This window comes from Aspergillus lentulus (assembly GCF_001445615.1).
Source record: "Aspergillus lentulus DNA, contig: Alt16, strain: IFM 54703, whole genome shotgun sequence".
NCBI lineage: Eukaryota > Fungi > Ascomycota > Eurotiomycetes > Eurotiales > Aspergillaceae > Aspergillus > Aspergillus lentulus.
This window is the reverse complement of record NW_028322113.1, coordinates 4,344,590-4,363,330: the sequence shown is the minus strand read 5'-3', so window position 1 is coordinate 4,363,330 and position 18,741 is coordinate 4,344,590. Positions and strand designations below refer to the sequence as shown.

Below are 18,741 nucleotides of genomic sequence, written 5' to 3'. Positions count from 1 at the left end.
AACCTGGAACTTTTGACAGAGATTCCCAGTGTTCTGTGTTGTAATTATGCCCTTCCCTCTAACCTCCCAATCAGTACACATATAAATCAGAGTGAAGGCTGTGGCTGACCACTCGAACTTTAGGTCTCTTCTGTGATTCCTACCACCACATATTGCCATCTCCAGAAACACACTTCCCTCACAATCCCTATAAATGTCCCTGGGCTACATCGATGTCATTTACTTTACCTAAATCCAAGCAGTCTGCACCGCTATTCCTTCCAACCACCCCTTGACTACAAGTACCACTACCAACCCCCGAATCTCTTCTAAAAATCCTCGCAAAATGGTCAATTGGAAAGCCAACGAGTCCACCGACCGTCTGATCGCCGTGCTCATCGCAGCTCATCCAGGCCTAAAGGTTCTTCCCTCCTCACCCCCAGCACAAAACACCACGCTCACTACACGCAGCTCGAATACCAAGCAATGGCCACCCTCTTCGGCCAGGGTGCCACCTACGACGCCATTGAGGGCCGCTTCCGCCGCTACCGCAAAATGGCCGACGAAGTCAAAGCCGACGCGCTCAGCAGAGGCATCACCGAGCTACCGCGCGGGCGGAACGGCACCACCGGCGGCGGCAGCAGCAGCAGCAGCGTCACGCCGCGAACCCCGCGCGGACCACGCGGCGGGATCACTAAGCCCTCTTCTTCTACCGGGAGAAGTAGAAAGAGCACCATCAGCCAGGTGCTCTCGACCCCGACTAAACGGGGCCAGGGAAGAGGTGGCAGCAGCAACAACGGCAGCGGCATGTCGTTCATGGAGGCGATCTTCCTCGATGACGGGCTCTCCGAGGAAGACAAGAAGGTGAAGAGTGAGGCTGCGGAAATACTCACTGGGCTGGTGGGTAATTCGGCGGTCGTGCATGATCTGACGGGTGCGAGTACGCCCACTGCGTCGTCTGCTTCAATTGCCTCGATGAAGATGGAGGATGCTGCTGAGAGTTTCTCGTCTGCGTTTGGCGGCGATGTCAAGCAGGAAGGTCGGGCGATCGGTCATGTTGCTGGCGGGGATATCGATGTGCCTGCGATTGAACATGATGAGTTCGACATGGCGGGTTTGTACTTTCACGGCCATGGCGGATACGACATGGATGATATCTACGGTGGGGCTGCGTGAGTACTGGCTGGATAGCGGCTGGAGCGGCTGATCAGTGACCAAACTCAAGTAACTGGAAGAAAATGGAAAATACGAACTGGATTGACGGATGGACGGCTAGAGCTCTACTATGCGTGATGAGGGTACATTAGGTGGGCGGAAGCAGGGAAAGATGTGACATGTCACAACAAGAGGAGTCATACAAGAAGAAGTTATGCCGGTACATCGTACTTTTGCCGTTATGTGCATGCATTAGTTCAAAGAAAAGTCCGTCCTCAGTATGATGTTTCAAGTCTGTTCTTGGTAGTACTTGTCTTTCATTAAAAGAATTGGCCCTAGCCCTAAGCCCTATTAAATTTCTCAATGGAGATTATGCCGTAAGGAGAGTAATATAGAGGAGAAATGTGCTAGACAACCTCAGAGCAGCCGGTTTGACGTCCGGATAACTAGAACGGTGGATTGGAGGAATTAGGACAGGGGTGGATTCTTTGTGCTGGATAACAGGCTCTTCCTGTAATTATGTATATATAGCGTGGCAACTAGAAACAAAGGCAAAAGGTGAGACAAATCTGCATCCAAGCCAAAGAATTCCGGGCTACATCTTCGCCCCTTTTTGTGGACGTAGCTCTGAGATGTACAGGACATGATTGCTCAGAGCCAGGATATCGCCGTTCTCCGCCAGTATCTGAAGGTTTATATCATAGCGGCCATTGGACACCATGTGCGAGTTCGAGCGGATCATCACCCACTGCGTGGACGGATCGGGCCGTCGCTTGAACTCCACGGAAATGCAGAGCGTGGACAGTGCGTAGCGGTTGTAGAAGCCTAGTTGGTGGGTTGCGGCAGGCTGAAGGGGCTGTTCGAGTCAATTGGTCAGCTTTTTCAGAACGGGTGGTAGATTCCGTGTGCGCTCACCATATCTGACAGCAAGGCTAGATGCAGAAAGTCGGAGATCTTCGACCCATCGCGGAAGGATAACCAGACCTCGCGGTGATGTCCTCCCAATCGATGACCCCAGAGCCCGTTTGCCGACCTCGGCGCTACCCAGTGCAGTTTCCGTGTGACGGGAGTCGAATCAACTACTGGGTCATCGATTGTGACGCACTCTGTCTCACGCAGAGGAGTAGGGATCCTCAAAGCAGGGTCGCTTGTCTGTGACAGACCTCTTTCCTTGGATAGGTCACCGTATGTGAAGATGCCGACAGTAGCCGGAAGTTCCGGCTTCTTCCACAGTGTATTAGGAGAGCGTACCAGTTCCACGTTGACCACACACTGCCGTGTAGAAACACGCAAGAGGTTACAAGTGATCGAGACCGGACCAGGAGGAACAATGCTGAGGAACTGCACGAATGCATGCACTGGGTCGGGAAACCGTCCATCGCCCAGCTCCGCAACGATAAACTTCTTCGCGGCGGACAGCATCAACGCGTGCAGGAAACCCCCTAGCACGGAGCTAGTCTAGTCAGCTTCTGAGCTGCTGAGATCGTTCATCACGGCACAAGTCCGGTAAACGTACTGCTGGGTAGTCCAATCCTGGGAGATACTGGCCAGGAACCGGTGGGGGTTTCCTTCATCCTGAGAGACGGCAGAGGCCGCTTCCAGTAACGGGGAGGAAGAAGGTCGCGATTCCATAAGTACAAGCAAGACAACAACCGCCGAGAAGCGGGGGAGATTCAATGACCAGGGGTGTCTCCAGGTATGTATGGTCTCAGCAGTGTGAGACTCCAGAGTAATCGAGTGTTGGTTATGTCAGTTATCCACCCCTCAAAATTCCTCCAGCATTTAATGACTAGAATGCAAAACCAAGTTTGACCGTCCTCCTTTTCTCAGTCTACCAATATTAGTACTCCGAGGAACTGTTGCGCCGCAAATAACGACATAGGTGTATAGACAGGGGTCTATTAGACACCAGTTCATCGAGGATGATGGACTTGGCTAATCAAAGAGACTCTGCTAGCGCCATGAACATCAAGTTTAATGCATAGGCAAAATAGCATTGAACCCCTCGATGTCCTTAAGATAGCAGTTGAGTCCTGCGGACGAACCAGATCTGCGCTCGGAAAGGGGAGTGCATGGAGCGGATCGCAGCCGAGGTAGTATTTTAGCCGTACCCCGTGACGGCTCCGTATCGATTGACGATCGTTGGGCCTAGACAAAGTCCTAGGAATGTTTTCAGGGGCATAAAAATTTGCGAAAGGGATAGATACCAATCCTCGGCGATTAAGTTGAGGAATTGTATCTATGCCAAAGACATTCCGATCCGGAGTGGATAGAGATCTGATAACCGTGAAAGATGGCGATGACGATATCAATGAGATAATGATGGGTCTTCGTCGTGCTGGTTACTGTTAGTCAACGGAACCAAAATTCGGTGACTGAGTCAAGGTATCAATCAATCAATCACCTCAAGGCGCATGGCTGTCGTACGATCGGATGCCCATTTCCAAGACCGAGAGTTCTCCCCATGGATCATAAGATCATCCCGCAGCTTTGCTTTTATGCAGCGAGTTGCCTTGTCCTGAACCTTGCTCATCTTTCCAGTTTGCCTAACAATTAATTGATAGAACCTCGAGGACATTCATTACATTCATTCTCTTTTGATTGTGTCAGCGTGTCTCACTCAAACGAGCATCACGTGTTTTCTGGTACGCGAAGACGCGGTGCCACGCGGAAATCCCGACCATAAGTATTTTTTAATAATATGGGTATTGATATTATTATTAGATGCTTAGTCGGAAAATTTGCAGGAGGCAAATCCTACTAGTCTGGTAGTGGTCCGTACTCTAAACGAGATACATGAGGTTACGGAGTATTCTACGGTTTACTCGCGAGAATTTTCCCAGTTTGCGGTGCCCCCGATCGGCTCTTCCGCCCGGACTCCGTGTATCCTCGCCTCTCGCCTTTATTATCCTCCTTTTCATTCCTTCTTTCCTCTTGTCTTTCTTTTCGTTCCTTTTTTTCTCTTGTACTTTGATCGGGCGGCTGGGCTGGAATCGACAGGAAGAAGTGTGGGTGAGGAAGAATAAATCACGGACAAAATGATGCTCAGCCCTGCCCTCCAGCATCGGTCGGGCCTCACACCGCAATCCCCGTTCCATCACCACCACCACAACCCCTCAGCTTCGACCGCCAAACCGCCCTCCATGGTCGTTCCCTCGACGCAAATGCAGGAACCTACTCAATTACCAACCCCCAATCAGTCGGGGCCGACCACAATGCCAACTGACGAAGATGGCAACGACGGCTCGCCACAGGACTTTTCCGGTCGGGGGAAACGCCTGACACTCGCGGAGCAAAAGTCTCTCTTCCGCCTCTGCGAGCAGTACATGAACCGCTACGACGCACACGAGTACCCCAAGAGCTTCTGGATGAAAATTTCAGAGTTACTCCTTAAATCCACCGGTCGGAAATACTCCTGGCAGTCGTGCCGGCGACGGATGCAGCAGTACGTCGAGAAGCGAAAGACCTATTGGGCAGCATTCGACGCCGACAAGACCCTCCCCGATCTAGGCGACATGGATGAGGACCTGGCCTCCGACATCGACGACTGGATGGGACGGTGCGAGCTGCGGCTCCAAAAGGAGGAGAAAGAGCGCAGGGACAAGGCGCAGCAGTCCGAGCTCGAGCAGGCGGAACTCGCGCGCGCCCTCAAGCTGCAGCGGACGTTCGAGTGGGCGAAGAATCTGCCTCCCCCGGAGGAAATGGAGCGCCAGCCGACCCACTGGGGAATGCCTCCGCACCGATTCGTCATCATGGACGGCCGATTGCTTCAGGGGTTGGATCTCGCGTTCCATCTGTCCAAGGTCCGGCCGGACGAGAGCCGGCAGTTGGCGCTCGACGCTGTCCTGCTCCACGGCGAGTTCGGCTACCCTTCAGCAGCAGCACCCGACCAGAAACCGAAACCGGAACCCTCGGGCCCTTGCCTTGGAATCTTTAACCCTCGAGACAGGAAGCGGCCGCTCGACGCCGTCGACGGCGCTGCCTCGGAGCGACCCGCGCGGCGTCCCCGGACGGATCTCGATCCGCACCCCCAGCCCCAGGCTCAGGCTCAGGCTCAGGCTCAGCCTGCGGCCGGCGACAAACCCTCTGAGAAGAGAGAATCGCCCGCTGCGATGCTGGCCCGGAAGAATGTGGACCGTATCGTCAACCACCTCTGGCTGCAGTTTGCCAAGGGCATCGCGCCGTACTACGAGGAGCATCGGGACCAGCCACAGACGAACAAGCAATTCGGACTGGTGCTGTACGATCTCTACCGGGATCTAGGCCGGGCTTTCACGAAGGCTGTCAACCGACTCGTGGATTTGGATTGGGATTCCGAGTACGAATCCACATCGGAGTATTGATTTCTGTCTTCTTTTCATATTCCCGCGGCATTTGATTTTGTGGATATGTTTATGTTATGTTGATCGGTTCTGATATTTTCTTCTCTGCATTTTCTGTCTGTTTTTCTCTCTCAGTGGTTCATCTATTTGCATCTTCCCATGCGCACCAGACTGGCTAGAGATACCCATTGCATGACTGTCCTGTTCAGCGTCTCTTACGATGGTTCATATCTGTTCTGTTTCACAGCGTTTCATTCTTGCATTACATCATACCTATAGACAGGCGGAGTTTGTGCAATCAATGACTAGGTATCTTTCTACATTTCTTTCCAGTCTTCCAGATGAGTGGAGAAGCAACGCTCTCGCTCTTCGTTTTTGTCCCATTATTATATTAAGTAGCGTATTTAATTGTATACTCGAACTACACGGATTACAGATTGGCGCAGCTCTGCGGCTTTGCCATTACATTAAACATATGCACCACAATCGGACATGGAAGACCCTCGACTCCGCCAAGCGCAAGCAGGCGAAAGGCGGGTATATAGACAGCAAAGTCTAGACATCCGTCTCCGCGGCCTTGGGCTTTGCGACATTCTCCACCGTCTCAGTCTTGATGCCAATATCCTTGACGTGCAGAACCTCCTCACGAGCCCTCTTCAATCAGGTGGTCCGGCTTCGAGTGACCGGGCGTGGTATGCCATGGCTTCAGTCCGTTCTTGCTGAACATCTCCTCCATTTCTTCGAGCGTCTTGCCACAGGTTTCAGGGTAGCTTCAGGACATGGTTAGTGATGGTCCCGTGCTGGAATGGACCCGATAATGAGAGGAAAGACTTACGTGAAGAACACCTGGATCGCAGCTCCGATGCAGAGTACGCCGAATACGATGAACAGTTTCCATGTGATGTTGGCGAAGCCGGGGGGCACGAAGAGGCCGAGGGCGAAGTTGAACAGCCAGTTGCCGACGGCGGCGATAGACTACGCAAGTAGATATATTAGTGGAGTCTCGAAATGAGTTGACGAGAAGAAGAAGCTCACCATTCCTGATGCACGAGTCTCCAAGGACCAGACTTCTGCTGCGTAGACCCAGGCAACGGGCGCCAGGGTCATGGCATAGATGATGATAAGGAGGTAGGAGAATGCGATCACGGTGTGAGCCTCGGATCCTGTCACCTGGACTAGAACATTCAGGTTGCCGTCTACACCTTCTGGGACGTATGTTCCCGAAGACAAGTCTCCGCTCACGACGAAGTGGCAGGCAGCCATTCCCAGAGCTCCCTAGATGAGCAGGTTACACCTGCCGGTCTTATCGATGTAGAAGAAGATGGCCGAGGCGAAGATGATGAATAGCGCGTATTGGATACCGGACGAAAGTAGTAGGATGTTTCCAGACAAGCTGCCGCTCGGTTAGCCTTCACGCCGCGACGCCTCGAAAAGATGTGGAACTTACTTTGCCACTTGGAAGACGTAAACGACGTAGTATGTCATGACATTCGCTCCAGAGAGCTGCTGCCAGGCTTGGACAGTGAAACCGGCCATGGTACGGCGCCACATACCGTTCAAAACACGACCAGCCATCAGCGTGTCAAAGCCGGACACACCAGCCTGAATAGCAGTACCAACTAACCACAAGAGACAGGCAAACATGATCGAATCCCTGCGGCCGATCAAGTCGGAGATGGGACCAGCTATGATGGAGCCGAAAACCGACCCTGCGGCGAGAGCAGAGTTGATAGCACCGTGGCGAATTCCATGAGGATAGTCAAAGAATTCGATATACTGCTTCGTTCCAATGATCGCTGACATGCTAGAAATGTCGAAGCCAAAGAGCAAGTCCCCGACAGTCGCAATCACGGCGACAAAGTAGACATTGTATATCTTGGGGAACGTTGGTAGCTTCATGATGGTTGTGGGGAGGGCGGCAGTGTCAATCCGGAGACAGCAGCGCCCCAGACCACGTAATGGAAGTCAATCCGTTAAAAGTATTTACCCACACACTGACCTCACTGGCTTGTCCATGTTCGGCAAGCTCCTGCTCGAAACCACGGAATCAGGCCAGTCCATCAAGATAAGATCGTCCTAGAGGCGCCAGCTAGACAAGGCCGGCGTCACACTCCTAGGATAGAGCCGTTCGAGTCACCATTGGTTCACATCCCAGACCAGGCCGTTCTCTCGTTTGGAAAGGCTGCCCAGACACACACGAGAGGTAAGCACAACTCGCCCATCGGACTTTGCCCGTCTTTGGGGATATGCTTGGCGACGTCTCTTGGCCGAAACCTCTTTGCCTGGTCACATTGCTAGTGCGGATAGGTGTATGATGTATCGACGACCGCAACCTTGGCCATCCCTGAAACATTAGAGTAGAGACTGTAGTGCCAAGCCGCGGAGGTAGCAGACTAAGGCATGGGGTGGCTTGGGGCCCCCAGCCATATCGTATCCGGTATCCCCGCGTTTCCACCCTGTTCCATAAGAGCACGCCACTGAACGGCGCATTCCTTTGTGGAGAGCCGAAACCTGCACCTTTTTGGGGCAAATCTGAGGTTAATGGCATTTGACTTTAGAATTAGCGCTGCTCTGCTGCTGGTGGAATTCCTCAGTCATCTTCCTTGGCCAAGGAGCTCGACTACCATCCATCAGAGGTGTTGCTGGCGTAAACGTGATTTCGAGTGTCGAGAGATATTGCTGGCTTTTAGCAGGTGGAGGTGAAACCTGGAGTACAAAAGAATTATTAGTCTGTTCCCTCAGGTCGCGGATCGACAAGGTGGTCAAGCTTACACTCTTAAACCCTCTTCCTCTGAGAGACACAATTATGCCGCTGCCCAGGAGTAAGAGATCGCTGAATGGGCCGGTGTTGTACGGGGTCTTGGCCACCCAAGCGCTCCATGCTAGCCCAGCCACTTTATTCTGCTGGGTTTGTCGTGATGAAAGGCATGTGATTCTTCATCTCGACGTAGACAGTGATGAAGATTTTTGGCAGAATGCCATCAAGATGCTCAGAAACGGCCTACATACCATAGAAGATCCTCTCTAGGAATCTTGGAGTTATGGGTTTTTGCAGAGGAGATGGGGATGAAGGTGAGAAGGTTGGAGATGTATATATCACCACAAATTCCATACTAACCCCTGGCAGAGATGATTATTACCTTGTATCTCTGCAACCACTAGATCTTGAATTATAATATAGTATCAGTATTGAATTACTATAGTATCAATATCGAATCACCGTCTAGTAGGCGTACCGAGTTGTCATCTAGTATCAACATCGAATCCTCATCTCGTATTGATACCGAATGCGATCTAGTAGGGATATCAATAGCAATACTGGATGATAATTCGATGTTGATACTAGATGACAATTTGCCATCCCTGCTATTTAAGGATTCTATACAGTTACTGACCAAATATATATAAAACGAGGGTATTCACAGGACCTTTAACTCCACACTCTCCTCATCCAACATATGCATACAAATCATATACAGATAGGCCACAGTTATTCGCAATGGCATAATCTGATCCACTTGTCCACAATCTCCTCCATATCATGTGCGATTCCCCATTGAGAGATGAGGCAGCGGAACAGCTTTTGCATGGAGTTCATCTCATACAACAAATTCCGAACAGCACCCATACCTGCTGGAGAGTCGGTCAGACCTTGTTCCACGAAGCGTCGAGTCTCGGATGTATTGGACAGCCTGACACTGTCGCTTCCGAGGTTAAGATCAGAAAGCGAGAGAAGAGCGTCCTGCCATACAATTGAGCGTGGAAGATGAACGGTTGCCACACCTGCTAGCGCAAAGACCACATAGATCGTTGCGGCTGCAAAGAGAGAGCTCGGCATGTGGATTACATGGGCCCGGCCCCTGGGCAGTTGCTCAACAATATCCTGAATGGCAACAGCGTGCAACAAGGCGCGGCGAGCGTCCTCTGTGTTCGCCCACTTCACCATGTCGAATCCGGGCCTCAGTGTCCGAGATCCTCCAGACACTGGCTGGGAGATGTTGTAGCGTGAGCAAACGTGCCTACAAAGCACAGTTGAATTGATCATGGTGTCGAGACAGATGGTATGCCAACGTAACAGGACCTCTAGTCGTTCCGGCGCGGACAGGTGGATGCTCATGTTGATAGTTTCGTGGACCTGGGCCAAAGCCCTTCGCACGTCAGAACGACCAGGCGCACCAACGGCTGCGACGTCGCTTTCATCTGAATCTGAGACAAGAGACTGCAGACCCTCTAAGACTACACGAAGCGCGAAGGCAGAAAACTGATAGTCGAGGGGGCGGAAGCTGCCAATTGGAGGAAATAGTGAGCGAAACACCAGTCGGAATGACGGCTGTTCGGTCTTCTGACAACGCATGTGGGCCAACCATTCGTCAGGGTTACTGGCGTCGAACGCAGCCTCACTGCTAGGGAGGACAAGTGGATTGGCCACATGTCGTGTAGAGGCCCCGTCGCCCGACATTTGCGCCACAAGGCCATCTAAGATGTGATATGCGAGCAAAGCACGCTGCTGTATCTCTCTCGCAGCCCATACTCGCCATTGGTGGTCCTTTTCAGCATGAGAAGCATTGGGCAAGGGGAGGTGCTCCACAGAGAAGGGTTCGCTGTCTAACATGCCACAGTGCCTCGCCCAGAAAAAGCCAAGCGGACGGAAGACCTGACTTGTTGTACGTATCACTCGATTCTAGAAACAATGCCATGAAGTCAATAACCGAATTCACCTGGCAGAAGAATCACCCACCTTTGACAATGCACCATAGATCTGCCCCAGAAGAGCTGTGACGAGCAGCTGGACACCTTTGCAAGCATCGTAGGGTCCGCGGTGTGTGATCAATGACTGCCACTGGGAAGGATCAGTATTTCGGGCTGTGGATATGGCAAAGTATTGCATACTTACCGAAGTAGCAACAGCAGTATGAGCCAGTCGCCATAAGGCCTCGCCCTGTAAATAAGGATCAGCATTGTCTAAGAGATAAGGACGGGGCGCCATGCTACCTTTGCCACTGAATCCTTCGGCCCGAGATACAAAGAGCCAAGCGCCATGGCGTTCAGCAAAAGAGGGTGAGTGCACTCGCGAAACACAAAGGTCGCCCGGTGCAAGATCGGAAAGGTGGGAATAAACCTCACAAAGAACATATGCAGACATTCATCAAGAAAGACCGATGTGATTGAGGTTGCCTTGATGGCCGCTGTCACACTCGAGGACTGCAGAATCAGTTCTTCTGCGAGTAGGAGAAAACACTGTCAGAGTACCTACTGAGCTGGTCACCATTTCCGTCACATCCCTCACAGCTTGGTGACTACCACCTGAGGGAATCGTGCCTATTGAGGAACTCCGATCGTCAAAGGAGTTGGGAGAACCGAAATTGATCGCGTTGATGTCCTGCACCACGGGAGGAAATGGAAGTGTTCCCAGAGGCATCTGCCAATGCTCCGACGTATCTGACGACATTATGCTGTGGAACAGATTCTCCGAGTCAGGCCATATCAAGGAGAAGTCGAGATCTGAGGCAGACTGCTGAAATCCAGGCTGCTGCGCAGACGGAGGGGTGTTCCATGTGTGACTAGGAGCAGAGTTTGGCGCCGCATCGTCTGTTATAGCTCTTGTGGAATCCCAAGGATGGGCGTCTGGGGCAGTAGCCTGGGGAGGAAGATGTATAGCATTGTCCCCTTGGGTCACTTTGATTGTGGGAGTTGAGCTTGTTGCCCGGGAATGAAGTTTTTCATGACGAGTGAGAGCATCTTGGCGGGCGAATGGTCGACGACATTCTTTGCACACGAACGGCTTGGATCCGGTATCTTATACATCATACAGTCAGCGGTCAAGGCCTTCAAATACACAAGAGGACAATTTCAATCATGTAATCGAGTAAGCGTGACTGGGCAAGGCGGAGATGTTATCTTACGGCAACGTTCATGCCTCTATTTACTGATGCAATTAGCGGAGTCTCCACAAGGATGTGAGAATGGAGCGCAACTACCCTCAGATGCTCGGCCTTGGAGAAGGCCTTATGACAGACTCGACACACTAAGCTCTTCATGCCTGCTGCTGTGGTGGGCATGACTAAGGATGTGGGTGATAACGATGACCTTTAGTTTAAAAACGTTGATGATAAGACACATTATCGTGATCACCCGACACCGCTGTCTGGATGAATGGATGAAGATGGGGAATCGGGGGCAAAGCGAACTCGGACACTCGTGGGGAAGTGTACATTATAGCTGTGGGGATATGTGGCAATAGTGTGTCCGAGGGAGTGTATATAAGAGCAAATTTGAGGTCACGCTCTCTCACGCCTCAGGCAGCAATTTGGGTCCTGTAAAACTAGAATTACTAGATAAGCAGAAGCCCAACAATAAACTCTCCAAGCAAATGCTGCAACAACTCTCCATGGCTCTGGCCCCGATGACCTGCACGGCGATCACATCTACTAAAATTAATCATTTCATTTGTCGTCATCTCACATCATCGCAGTTGTCCACTCTACTCATTTTGTGTCTCTTGTGCTATACGAAGTTCGCTGGCATCATCCCACTTGTTGAACAATCTTGAAGTGATGACTTAATCATCGGCTCAGAATTCGGCAAGGGACCTTCGACTTCCAGGAGCTCAGGTACAGAGAAGTAGAGCCCAGGGAAAACTCAATCGCGCCGAGAAAGCCCTGGAGAGCCAAGATCCGCCTCACAAACTCAAAAGGGCATCGGCAAATATGCTAGTCAGCTGCCGTTTCTGGGGCCTCAGCAGCGAGCTAGCTAATGGTTCATTTTGTAAGCCTCATCTCATGCAGAGTATCCCGACAGTCATGATACAAGCTTGAGTTGATTGACTGATCGAGAGCATTGATTAGTATCTTGGGATGTGCGAACAGTGCGACGTGGAATTAGGTCCATCTTCAAACCCGTCGACTGAGTGACACCACAATACGACTGCTATGGGTCCTCCTAGCCGGGTCAAACGTCTGAGCACGGTTCGTCCAATCAGTGGACTCGGCTCTATCCAGCAAATTGCCGTCTCGACACCGGGACTGTCAATTATCGGCTTTCTTACTCGACTGTCTCGATGATGTGCCGTGGGGAGTCCTCCGCAATCCGCGTCGTTCACTCCATGGAGACTTCCCCAACCGAGCCGGTCTCTGGGAAAGAATGGAATTACCCCAGAGAGAAAGTCAGAATGCCAGATGATAGGTCGTTGTCACCGGTAGCACGACTCGTGGAGATTGCCACATTCTTTTTCGGCTAGAAATCATCACTCTATATGACATTAGCAGGATTCGCTATTATTCATCCTTGTGTTTCCCCATCCTTCCTCCTCTCCTAGTACCCTCCATTCTCCCAGTGTCTCAAGCTCAACAAGGCAGAGTCCCTGGCGAGACTATTCAACAACTGAAACACATCTATTAGTCTCGGTCTCAGAGTCTTTGCAGAGAAGCAAAGGCTCCCGTTCGAGCAATGAATGCGTCTATGGAACTACGGCCGCACCGAGCGGACGACGATATCGAGACCCCTGTGCCTGCAAAGGCTGATATCCATCTCGTGGAGAGCACAGAGACTGGCATCCCTTCCAAATATGCCGATATAGTGGCCTCTCGTCTCTCCAGATCCCATCGGGACTTCCTGATGGAGCATCACGGCACACTGGATCTCGATCCTATTCCAAGCATGGATCTTGCAGACCCTTATAATTGGCCCGCATGGAAGGTTTGTAACCTCGACAGTATTTTGACCATGATAAATGGAGGATGTACCACCTTTGACCTATACTAACCATCGACTATTACACTGCTAGAAAATGGCGAATCTGATCCTAGTCGCTTTCCACGCATGCATGGGTACCTTTGCCGCAAGCGGAATCATCCCAGGCTACAGCATGTACGCTCCTTGATAATACTCTTTGAAGCCGGGCAATGAAGGTCCAGTTGCTGATGAGGAATTCCAACAGCATCGCCGAGGATTTTGGCGTCTCCATCAACAAAGCGAGTTACCTTACCTCCCTTCAGATTGCGATTCTGGGCGGAGCGCCATTGTTCTGGAAGCCCTTGTCTCAACGTTACGGACGTCGCCCCATCTTCTTGCTATCATTGATTTGCAGCTGTATCTGCAACATAGGGTGTGCCAAAAGCTCCGATTATGCATCGGTCGCTGCCTGTCGAGCCTTGCAAGCTTTTTTCATTTCCCCGGCTTCCGGTAAGACTTGTGTAGACATGTGTGAAGAAGGTCCAGGCTGACTTCCCTGAAAAGCCATCGGAAGTGCTATTGTGATGGAAACAACTTTCAAGAAGGATCGCGCCAAATACATGGGAATCTGGACTCTAATGGTCACAGTTGGCATTCCTTGCGGTCCATTCATCTTCGGCTTCGTGGCGCACCGTGCTGGTTACGTGTGGATTTACTGGGTGCTGGCAATGGTTAGTTGGACGTATCTACCACACGGCTCACACGCGGCTATTAACCTTCATCACAGATCAATGGCGGTCAGTTTATTCTGTACCTCTTCTTCGGGCCAGAAACTCGTTACATCGGCGGCGACGAAAACCCGAAAGAGCCCGCCTGGAAACGAGAATACCTTTCCCTGCGACGCATCGACCCAGCTCCCTTTATGTGGTATGAGTTTGTCAAGCCTTTGACGATGGTCATGCAACCATGCATTGCCATACCCGCAGCGGCCTATGCCATGGTCTTCTGCCTAAGTAATGTCTTGGCCACAGTTGAGGTACCAACGCTTCTGGAACGCAGGTGGGGGCTCAACCCAGAACAGCTGGGACTACAGTTCCTTGGTCCCATCATTGGATCGGTACTGGGAGAGCAACTTGGTGGCAGGATGTCCGATCTGTGGATGAGGCAGCGAGAGCGCAAGGCTCGTAAGAGGCCTGAGCCGGAACACCGCCTGTGGCTCAGCTACATTGGTTATATCCTCTCCATTGTCGGTCTCATTGTCTTCCTTGTATGTACTCAACTGTCCGGAAACCACTGGGAAGTTGCTCCTATCATCGGCATCGCCATTGGAGCCGCTGGCAACCAGGTAGTGACCACGGTGCTCATCACGTTCGCCGTCGACTGTTATCCCGAAGAAGCCGGTAGTGTTGGCGTTTTCATCACGTTCGTTCGGCAGATTTGGGGATTTCTTGGGCCGTTCTGGTAAGTTGCGTGTTCACTGAGTCGGTTGTGCAAGGACTGATGGCGATACAGGTTTCCTGCTATGTTTGAGAATGTTGGAGTCGCTGCCAGTGCTGGAGTCGGCTGTGCTCTGATTGTGGGAGCTAGTGTCTTCCCGACGATTATCGTTCACTGGCAAGGCGAGAAATGGCGTCCCAGCCAGAGATGAAGGACCTTCTCAGACTTTGTCGTCATAAACGGCATCGCTTTGAATAGTAGGTTGATTTAGTGCGGAACAGGTGATAGAGAGATGGGACACGGCGAATAGAGTAATTGGAGAAGTGGATGGGGGACAACAATCATCGAAGAAAATTACCAAAAAGGCGTAAAGAAACTCAAAGCCCACGTAGTCTTGTTACAAACATTTATATACTTTGAAAGGATTTCAGGCTAGCTGGTTCTCTTTCCCGAGTGACAGGCCGATATCAGACCATCGGGGAAGTCGAGTCAGACCATGTCTAGTCCTCTTTTACGGGTGCCCGACGCTGGTTCGGGAGGTCGGGATTATCACACTTATTCAACTCAACTTTATCTACAAAAAGACAAGAGTTTCTTAAAGCGACTATTATTTCTCGATGTTTGGAGGCCGGCGCGAATTCTCTGCCATAAATCGCGAAGCTTAACCAGCTCCCTCCACCAAACTATGAAAATATTATTGTTGACACCTCAGGGCTCAGGCACACAGAACTAACATGCCAACCATAAACAAAGTTACAATGTTCCCCCCGGGGTATCCACAAGGCGGACAAGCTTAACTCCGAGCGGGATAAACATATACCCACGTGGATGTCTGAGATCAGCAGAAATAAATTGCCGATGCGAATTCCCTCTCCTCAGGTGACTCATAGCAGTCTCATATAGCTAGAAACGATGTTGCTAAGATCTCAGATTGAGGGTATAATCGGTTCTATGTCTTCAACCTAGCCATGCATTGGCCTTTCTGATTCAGTCTGTTTTGTTTGTTGGCTAGCATGAGTACTCGGCTTTTAGTGGTGTGTGGGCCGTGGCATTAATGAGTGTCGGCGATAAATAGATGGACGCGTAGTGTGTGGAGAAAAGTAGTTCGGTGACGGTCTGGGCGCGTGGGGATTCGTGGGCGAGTTAACAAGCATTTTGCCGAAACAAGGTATCTTGATGTTATGCATTCTAAATACGCCCATTATGCACCTAGCATTATCCAATTTTCTGCAGGACTTCGATTGATGCTGTTGGCCATTGGCTCAGCTTCTTTCTCGTTTTGTGAGAACTATACGATGCGGGTAGTATATACAATCCTTCTGGTCATCGACGATTCTGCCGGACACATTCTCCGGATCATTCCTGGTGCTCGATCTTCGTGATCAGTGTTCCGACATGAGGGAGTAGTTCGACAGCGAACTCATCGCCTGCAGTCAAAAACTCCTTGGGGTTCTTGGCCGCTCCGACACCGGGAGGAGTACCTGTCAGGATAATGGTACCGGCAGGCAAAGTTGTTCCCTGCGACAAGAAGCTGACGAGTTGAGGAACGTTAAAGATCAAATCACTATTGGAGCACGAGTCAGCGCGGGAACAAGAAGTGGGTTCGTGGAATTGATGCTTCCATACGTCAGAGGGCAGTCCTGCATGACTCGGCCGTTCTTCAAGCCGCGGATTTGAAGCTTGCTGGCATCAGTGATAAGAGCCGAGGAGACTATGACAGGTCCTAATATCGGGAACGTCAGGTCAGCGCAATCGTTCCTGGTGTTCTGAATCGACGGGATAGCTTACCAATGGGGCATGAGGTATCGAAGCCCTTGGAGAAAGACCATTGGCTTTGGTTCATCTGTGATGTCCGGCTGGAAACATCATTGGCGGCGGTATAACCAAGAACGTAGTCCAGGGCCTCTGCCTCGCTGACATCCTTCGCATCACGGCCAATGACAATAACCATTTCAGACTCGTAATCCCCCGTGTTGTCGACCTGTGTGATCTTGGGAAGAATAGTGGGTGCCGGCCATGGGTCCGCAAGCGCGGTGGATGGCTTTAGAAAGAGAGTTGGTACATCAGGAATAGTCAACTTCATCTCAGCAGCGTGCGAGACATACTAATGGAGAAAGAATTCGCAAACGATCAGCACCCAGCTACACCCAACTAAGAGTTCTGCGACTTACATTCAATCCAATGCATCGGATGGATCCAACCTCGCTCTGCGTCAGAGGAGAAAGGATACGCTCGATTGTCTCTGTTGTCTCTGTCTTCTGGCCTGGGTTGAGAACAGATGTGCCGGTGAATGGTCGTACAGAGACATCCTTGCCCTGGTAGATAGCCAAACCAACATCCACCTGCGGATCTACTGGCTCACCGATCAAGATCTTAGCAGGATTAGATCTGGGAACAAAGCGCACAAGGCCTATATGCTGTTAATATGATTGCGCTGTAGAAAGCCCAAGGTGCGTGGATGGAACGTACGCGAAAATGTGGAGGCAATCTTAGACATGGTCTTAGGGTAGGAACGAGGTTAGATGGACTTAACGGGGTATCACAAGAATAATCTCAGGAAGAAGCTCAGCTCAGGGATCTTATGAAAGCCATACTCCTTTTGAAAACCCCTCGCAGGACATTTCTACCCCAACACCGGTGCAAATGCTTATTGCTCAGGACTCGGAGTCGTGCCCGATAACAGCGAAGGTGGGGATGTTGGAGGGGGCCACCTCCTGCAAAGTGGGAGATGGGACTCGGGAGCAGAGGAATTGCCGTTGAAGAACTCTTAAAATTAACTGCAATGGTCAAAAGTCCGGTTTATCGCATTGAATGGGTTTATATATCGCAATGCAATTGGATCATTTTCAGCACAGAGTCCACCAGGCCCCAGAGATCCCCACGATGTAGTGTGGGGATGTCGCCATTCCCGAGGGGCAATGCGGATAAGAATACTACTCCGCAGATAAACATCGTAGTTATCTCCGAATATTGAAGACTTGCCTGCGTTTAAAGAGCTGGGAAATCGCTGCTCGCGAAAAGACACCTGTTCCGTTATATTAAATCGAATTTCATCTCGCATCAACCGTCACAATGGCCACGCCCAAGGGACCCTTCCGTCTTGTTACTGTCAACACTGCTCCCGAGAGAGCCAAGCGTCTCATCGGACGTGTTGCCGATACCCTCAAGGACCAATATACCATCATTCATGTGGACAACTGCGAGAGTAAGAGCGTCTTGTTGCTGAGAGTACTCAGGGCACAGGAGTGCTGATTGTTTCATCAATGTAGAAATCGAGGAGGTTGCTCCTAAGGTGAAGGAGCATATGCCTGATGTTTTGGTATGTCGTCTATCATACATCTCATATGTTCCGCATTTCCCGGATCCTGCGATTACAGAGCTGACGTGCTTTGTTCGGCTATAGTTCAGCGCCTCCATGTGGACCGCCGAGGAAGCCCGTCAGATCCACGAGATTGCTAGAGAAATCAGGCCCGATATCAAGCTACATGCCATTCCTACCGGTCTCCAAGTCGAACGGGGCCCCGACGCCATTGTCGAATATCTGTGCGAGAAGGTGCCACCACTTCTGGATGCCTAAACCACGGATTCTGAGCCTCTCTTTCGACAGTCGACCATTTGAAACCAGCGCCATTGACAATGATTATGTCTGTTCTTGTATATATTTCCTATAACTAACCACAGCGAGCTGAGTGAGCGCTAGCCGGCTTGTATTTCTTGTAATGCTTAGCATTCTGAAGTTACGGTACCAATAGACAAAGGGAGTTTTCACGGTTTCTCAATGTCTTACGGAATCAATTAGAAATGCCTCCTTCTTGTGAAAGTCGAACGGAAGTGACTATTTCAGCAACTCAAAGTAAAAGCAAATCTAACCGAATCGAAAAGCTACTGATATATATTGATAATGCGCAGATATATGTCTCTCTGTCCGCTATTCGACCTACTTAGGCTGCTTAGCAGGTGCAGATCTTAGAGGTAGAACTCCGCGGCCCTAAGGAGCTCTGCAAATGCCTTAGGTTTCAGAGACTAAACGAAAGCTAAATAATGCCGCGCCATATGGTTCTCGCCAATCGCAATAATTCTTGCCGGGTGAGAACCACATCATGTTCGCCGGGCAAGTTCGGAGGACGGCCAACAAGTCGGCTGAATTGCAAAACAAGGGCAGGAGGCCCGTGATAAG

At 51.0% G+C, this 18,741-nt stretch overlaps 7 protein-coding genes across 7 annotated transcripts; 4 read left to right on the top strand and 3 right to left on the bottom strand.

Moving 5' to 3' along the window:
- Window positions 1–325: 325 nt before the first annotated feature.
- Window positions 326–1,155, top strand: ALT_8874 (uncharacterized protein; the record flags this gene model as incomplete). The annotated part of the gene is made up of 2 exons (XM_033558652.2): window positions 326–400; window positions 451–1,155. 2 exons carry the CDS (start codon window positions 326–328, stop codon window positions 1,153–1,155), a joined length of 780 nt encoding a protein of 259 aa, XP_033414543.2.
- Window positions 1,156–1,729: 574 nt separating this feature from the next.
- Window positions 1,730–2,766, bottom strand: ALT_8873 (thioesterase family protein; the record flags this gene model as incomplete). The annotated part of the gene is made up of 3 exons (XM_089600487.1): window positions 1,730–1,990; window positions 2,050–2,576; window positions 2,634–2,766. 3 exons carry the CDS (start codon window positions 2,764–2,766, stop codon window positions 1,730–1,732), a joined length of 921 nt encoding a protein of 306 aa, XP_089455380.1.
- Window positions 2,767–4,172: 1,406 nt separating this feature from the next.
- ALT_8872 (uncharacterized protein) lies at window positions 4,173–5,477 on the top strand (the record flags this gene model as incomplete). The annotated part of the gene is made up of 1 exon (XM_033558650.2): window positions 4,173–5,477. One exon carries the CDS (start codon window positions 4,173–4,175, stop codon window positions 5,475–5,477), a length of 1,305 nt encoding a protein of 434 aa, XP_033414541.2.
- Window positions 5,478–8,946: 3,469 nt separating this feature from the next.
- ALT_8871 (uncharacterized protein) lies at window positions 8,947–11,515 on the bottom strand (the record flags this gene model as incomplete). Its single annotated transcript, XM_033558648.2, has 6 exons — window positions 8,947–10,110; window positions 10,195–10,296; window positions 10,351–10,395; window positions 10,449–10,658; window positions 10,711–11,094; window positions 11,435–11,515. The coding sequence occupies 6 exons, from the start codon at window positions 11,513–11,515 to the stop codon at window positions 8,947–8,949; spliced, it is 1,986 nt and encodes a 661-aa protein (XP_033414539.2).
- Window positions 11,516–12,902: 1,387 nt separating this feature from the next.
- ALT_8870 (uncharacterized protein) lies at window positions 12,903–14,775 on the top strand (the record flags this gene model as incomplete). Its single annotated transcript, XM_033558647.2, has 6 exons — window positions 12,903–13,151; window positions 13,240–13,322; window positions 13,393–13,637; window positions 13,692–13,858; window positions 13,915–14,588; window positions 14,640–14,775. 6 exons carry the CDS (start codon window positions 12,903–12,905, stop codon window positions 14,773–14,775), a joined length of 1,554 nt encoding a protein of 517 aa, XP_033414538.1.
- Window positions 14,776–15,920: 1,145 nt separating this feature from the next.
- ALT_8869 (fumarylacetoacetate hydrolase family protein) lies at window positions 15,921–17,061 on the bottom strand (the record flags this gene model as incomplete). Its single annotated transcript, XM_033558646.1, has 5 exons — window positions 15,921–16,128; window positions 16,191–16,287; window positions 16,353–16,668; window positions 16,736–16,974; window positions 17,034–17,061. The coding sequence occupies 5 exons, from the start codon at window positions 17,059–17,061 to the stop codon at window positions 15,921–15,923; spliced, it is 888 nt and encodes a 295-aa protein (XP_033414537.1).
- Window positions 17,062–17,636: 575 nt separating this feature from the next.
- On the top strand, window positions 17,637–18,141 carry ALT_8868 (uncharacterized protein; the record flags this gene model as incomplete). Its single annotated transcript, XM_033558645.1, has 3 exons — window positions 17,637–17,769; window positions 17,834–17,883; window positions 17,968–18,141. 3 exons carry the CDS (start codon window positions 17,637–17,639, stop codon window positions 18,139–18,141), a joined length of 357 nt encoding a protein of 118 aa, XP_033414536.1.
- Between the last annotated feature and the right edge of the window lie 600 nt (window positions 18,142–18,741).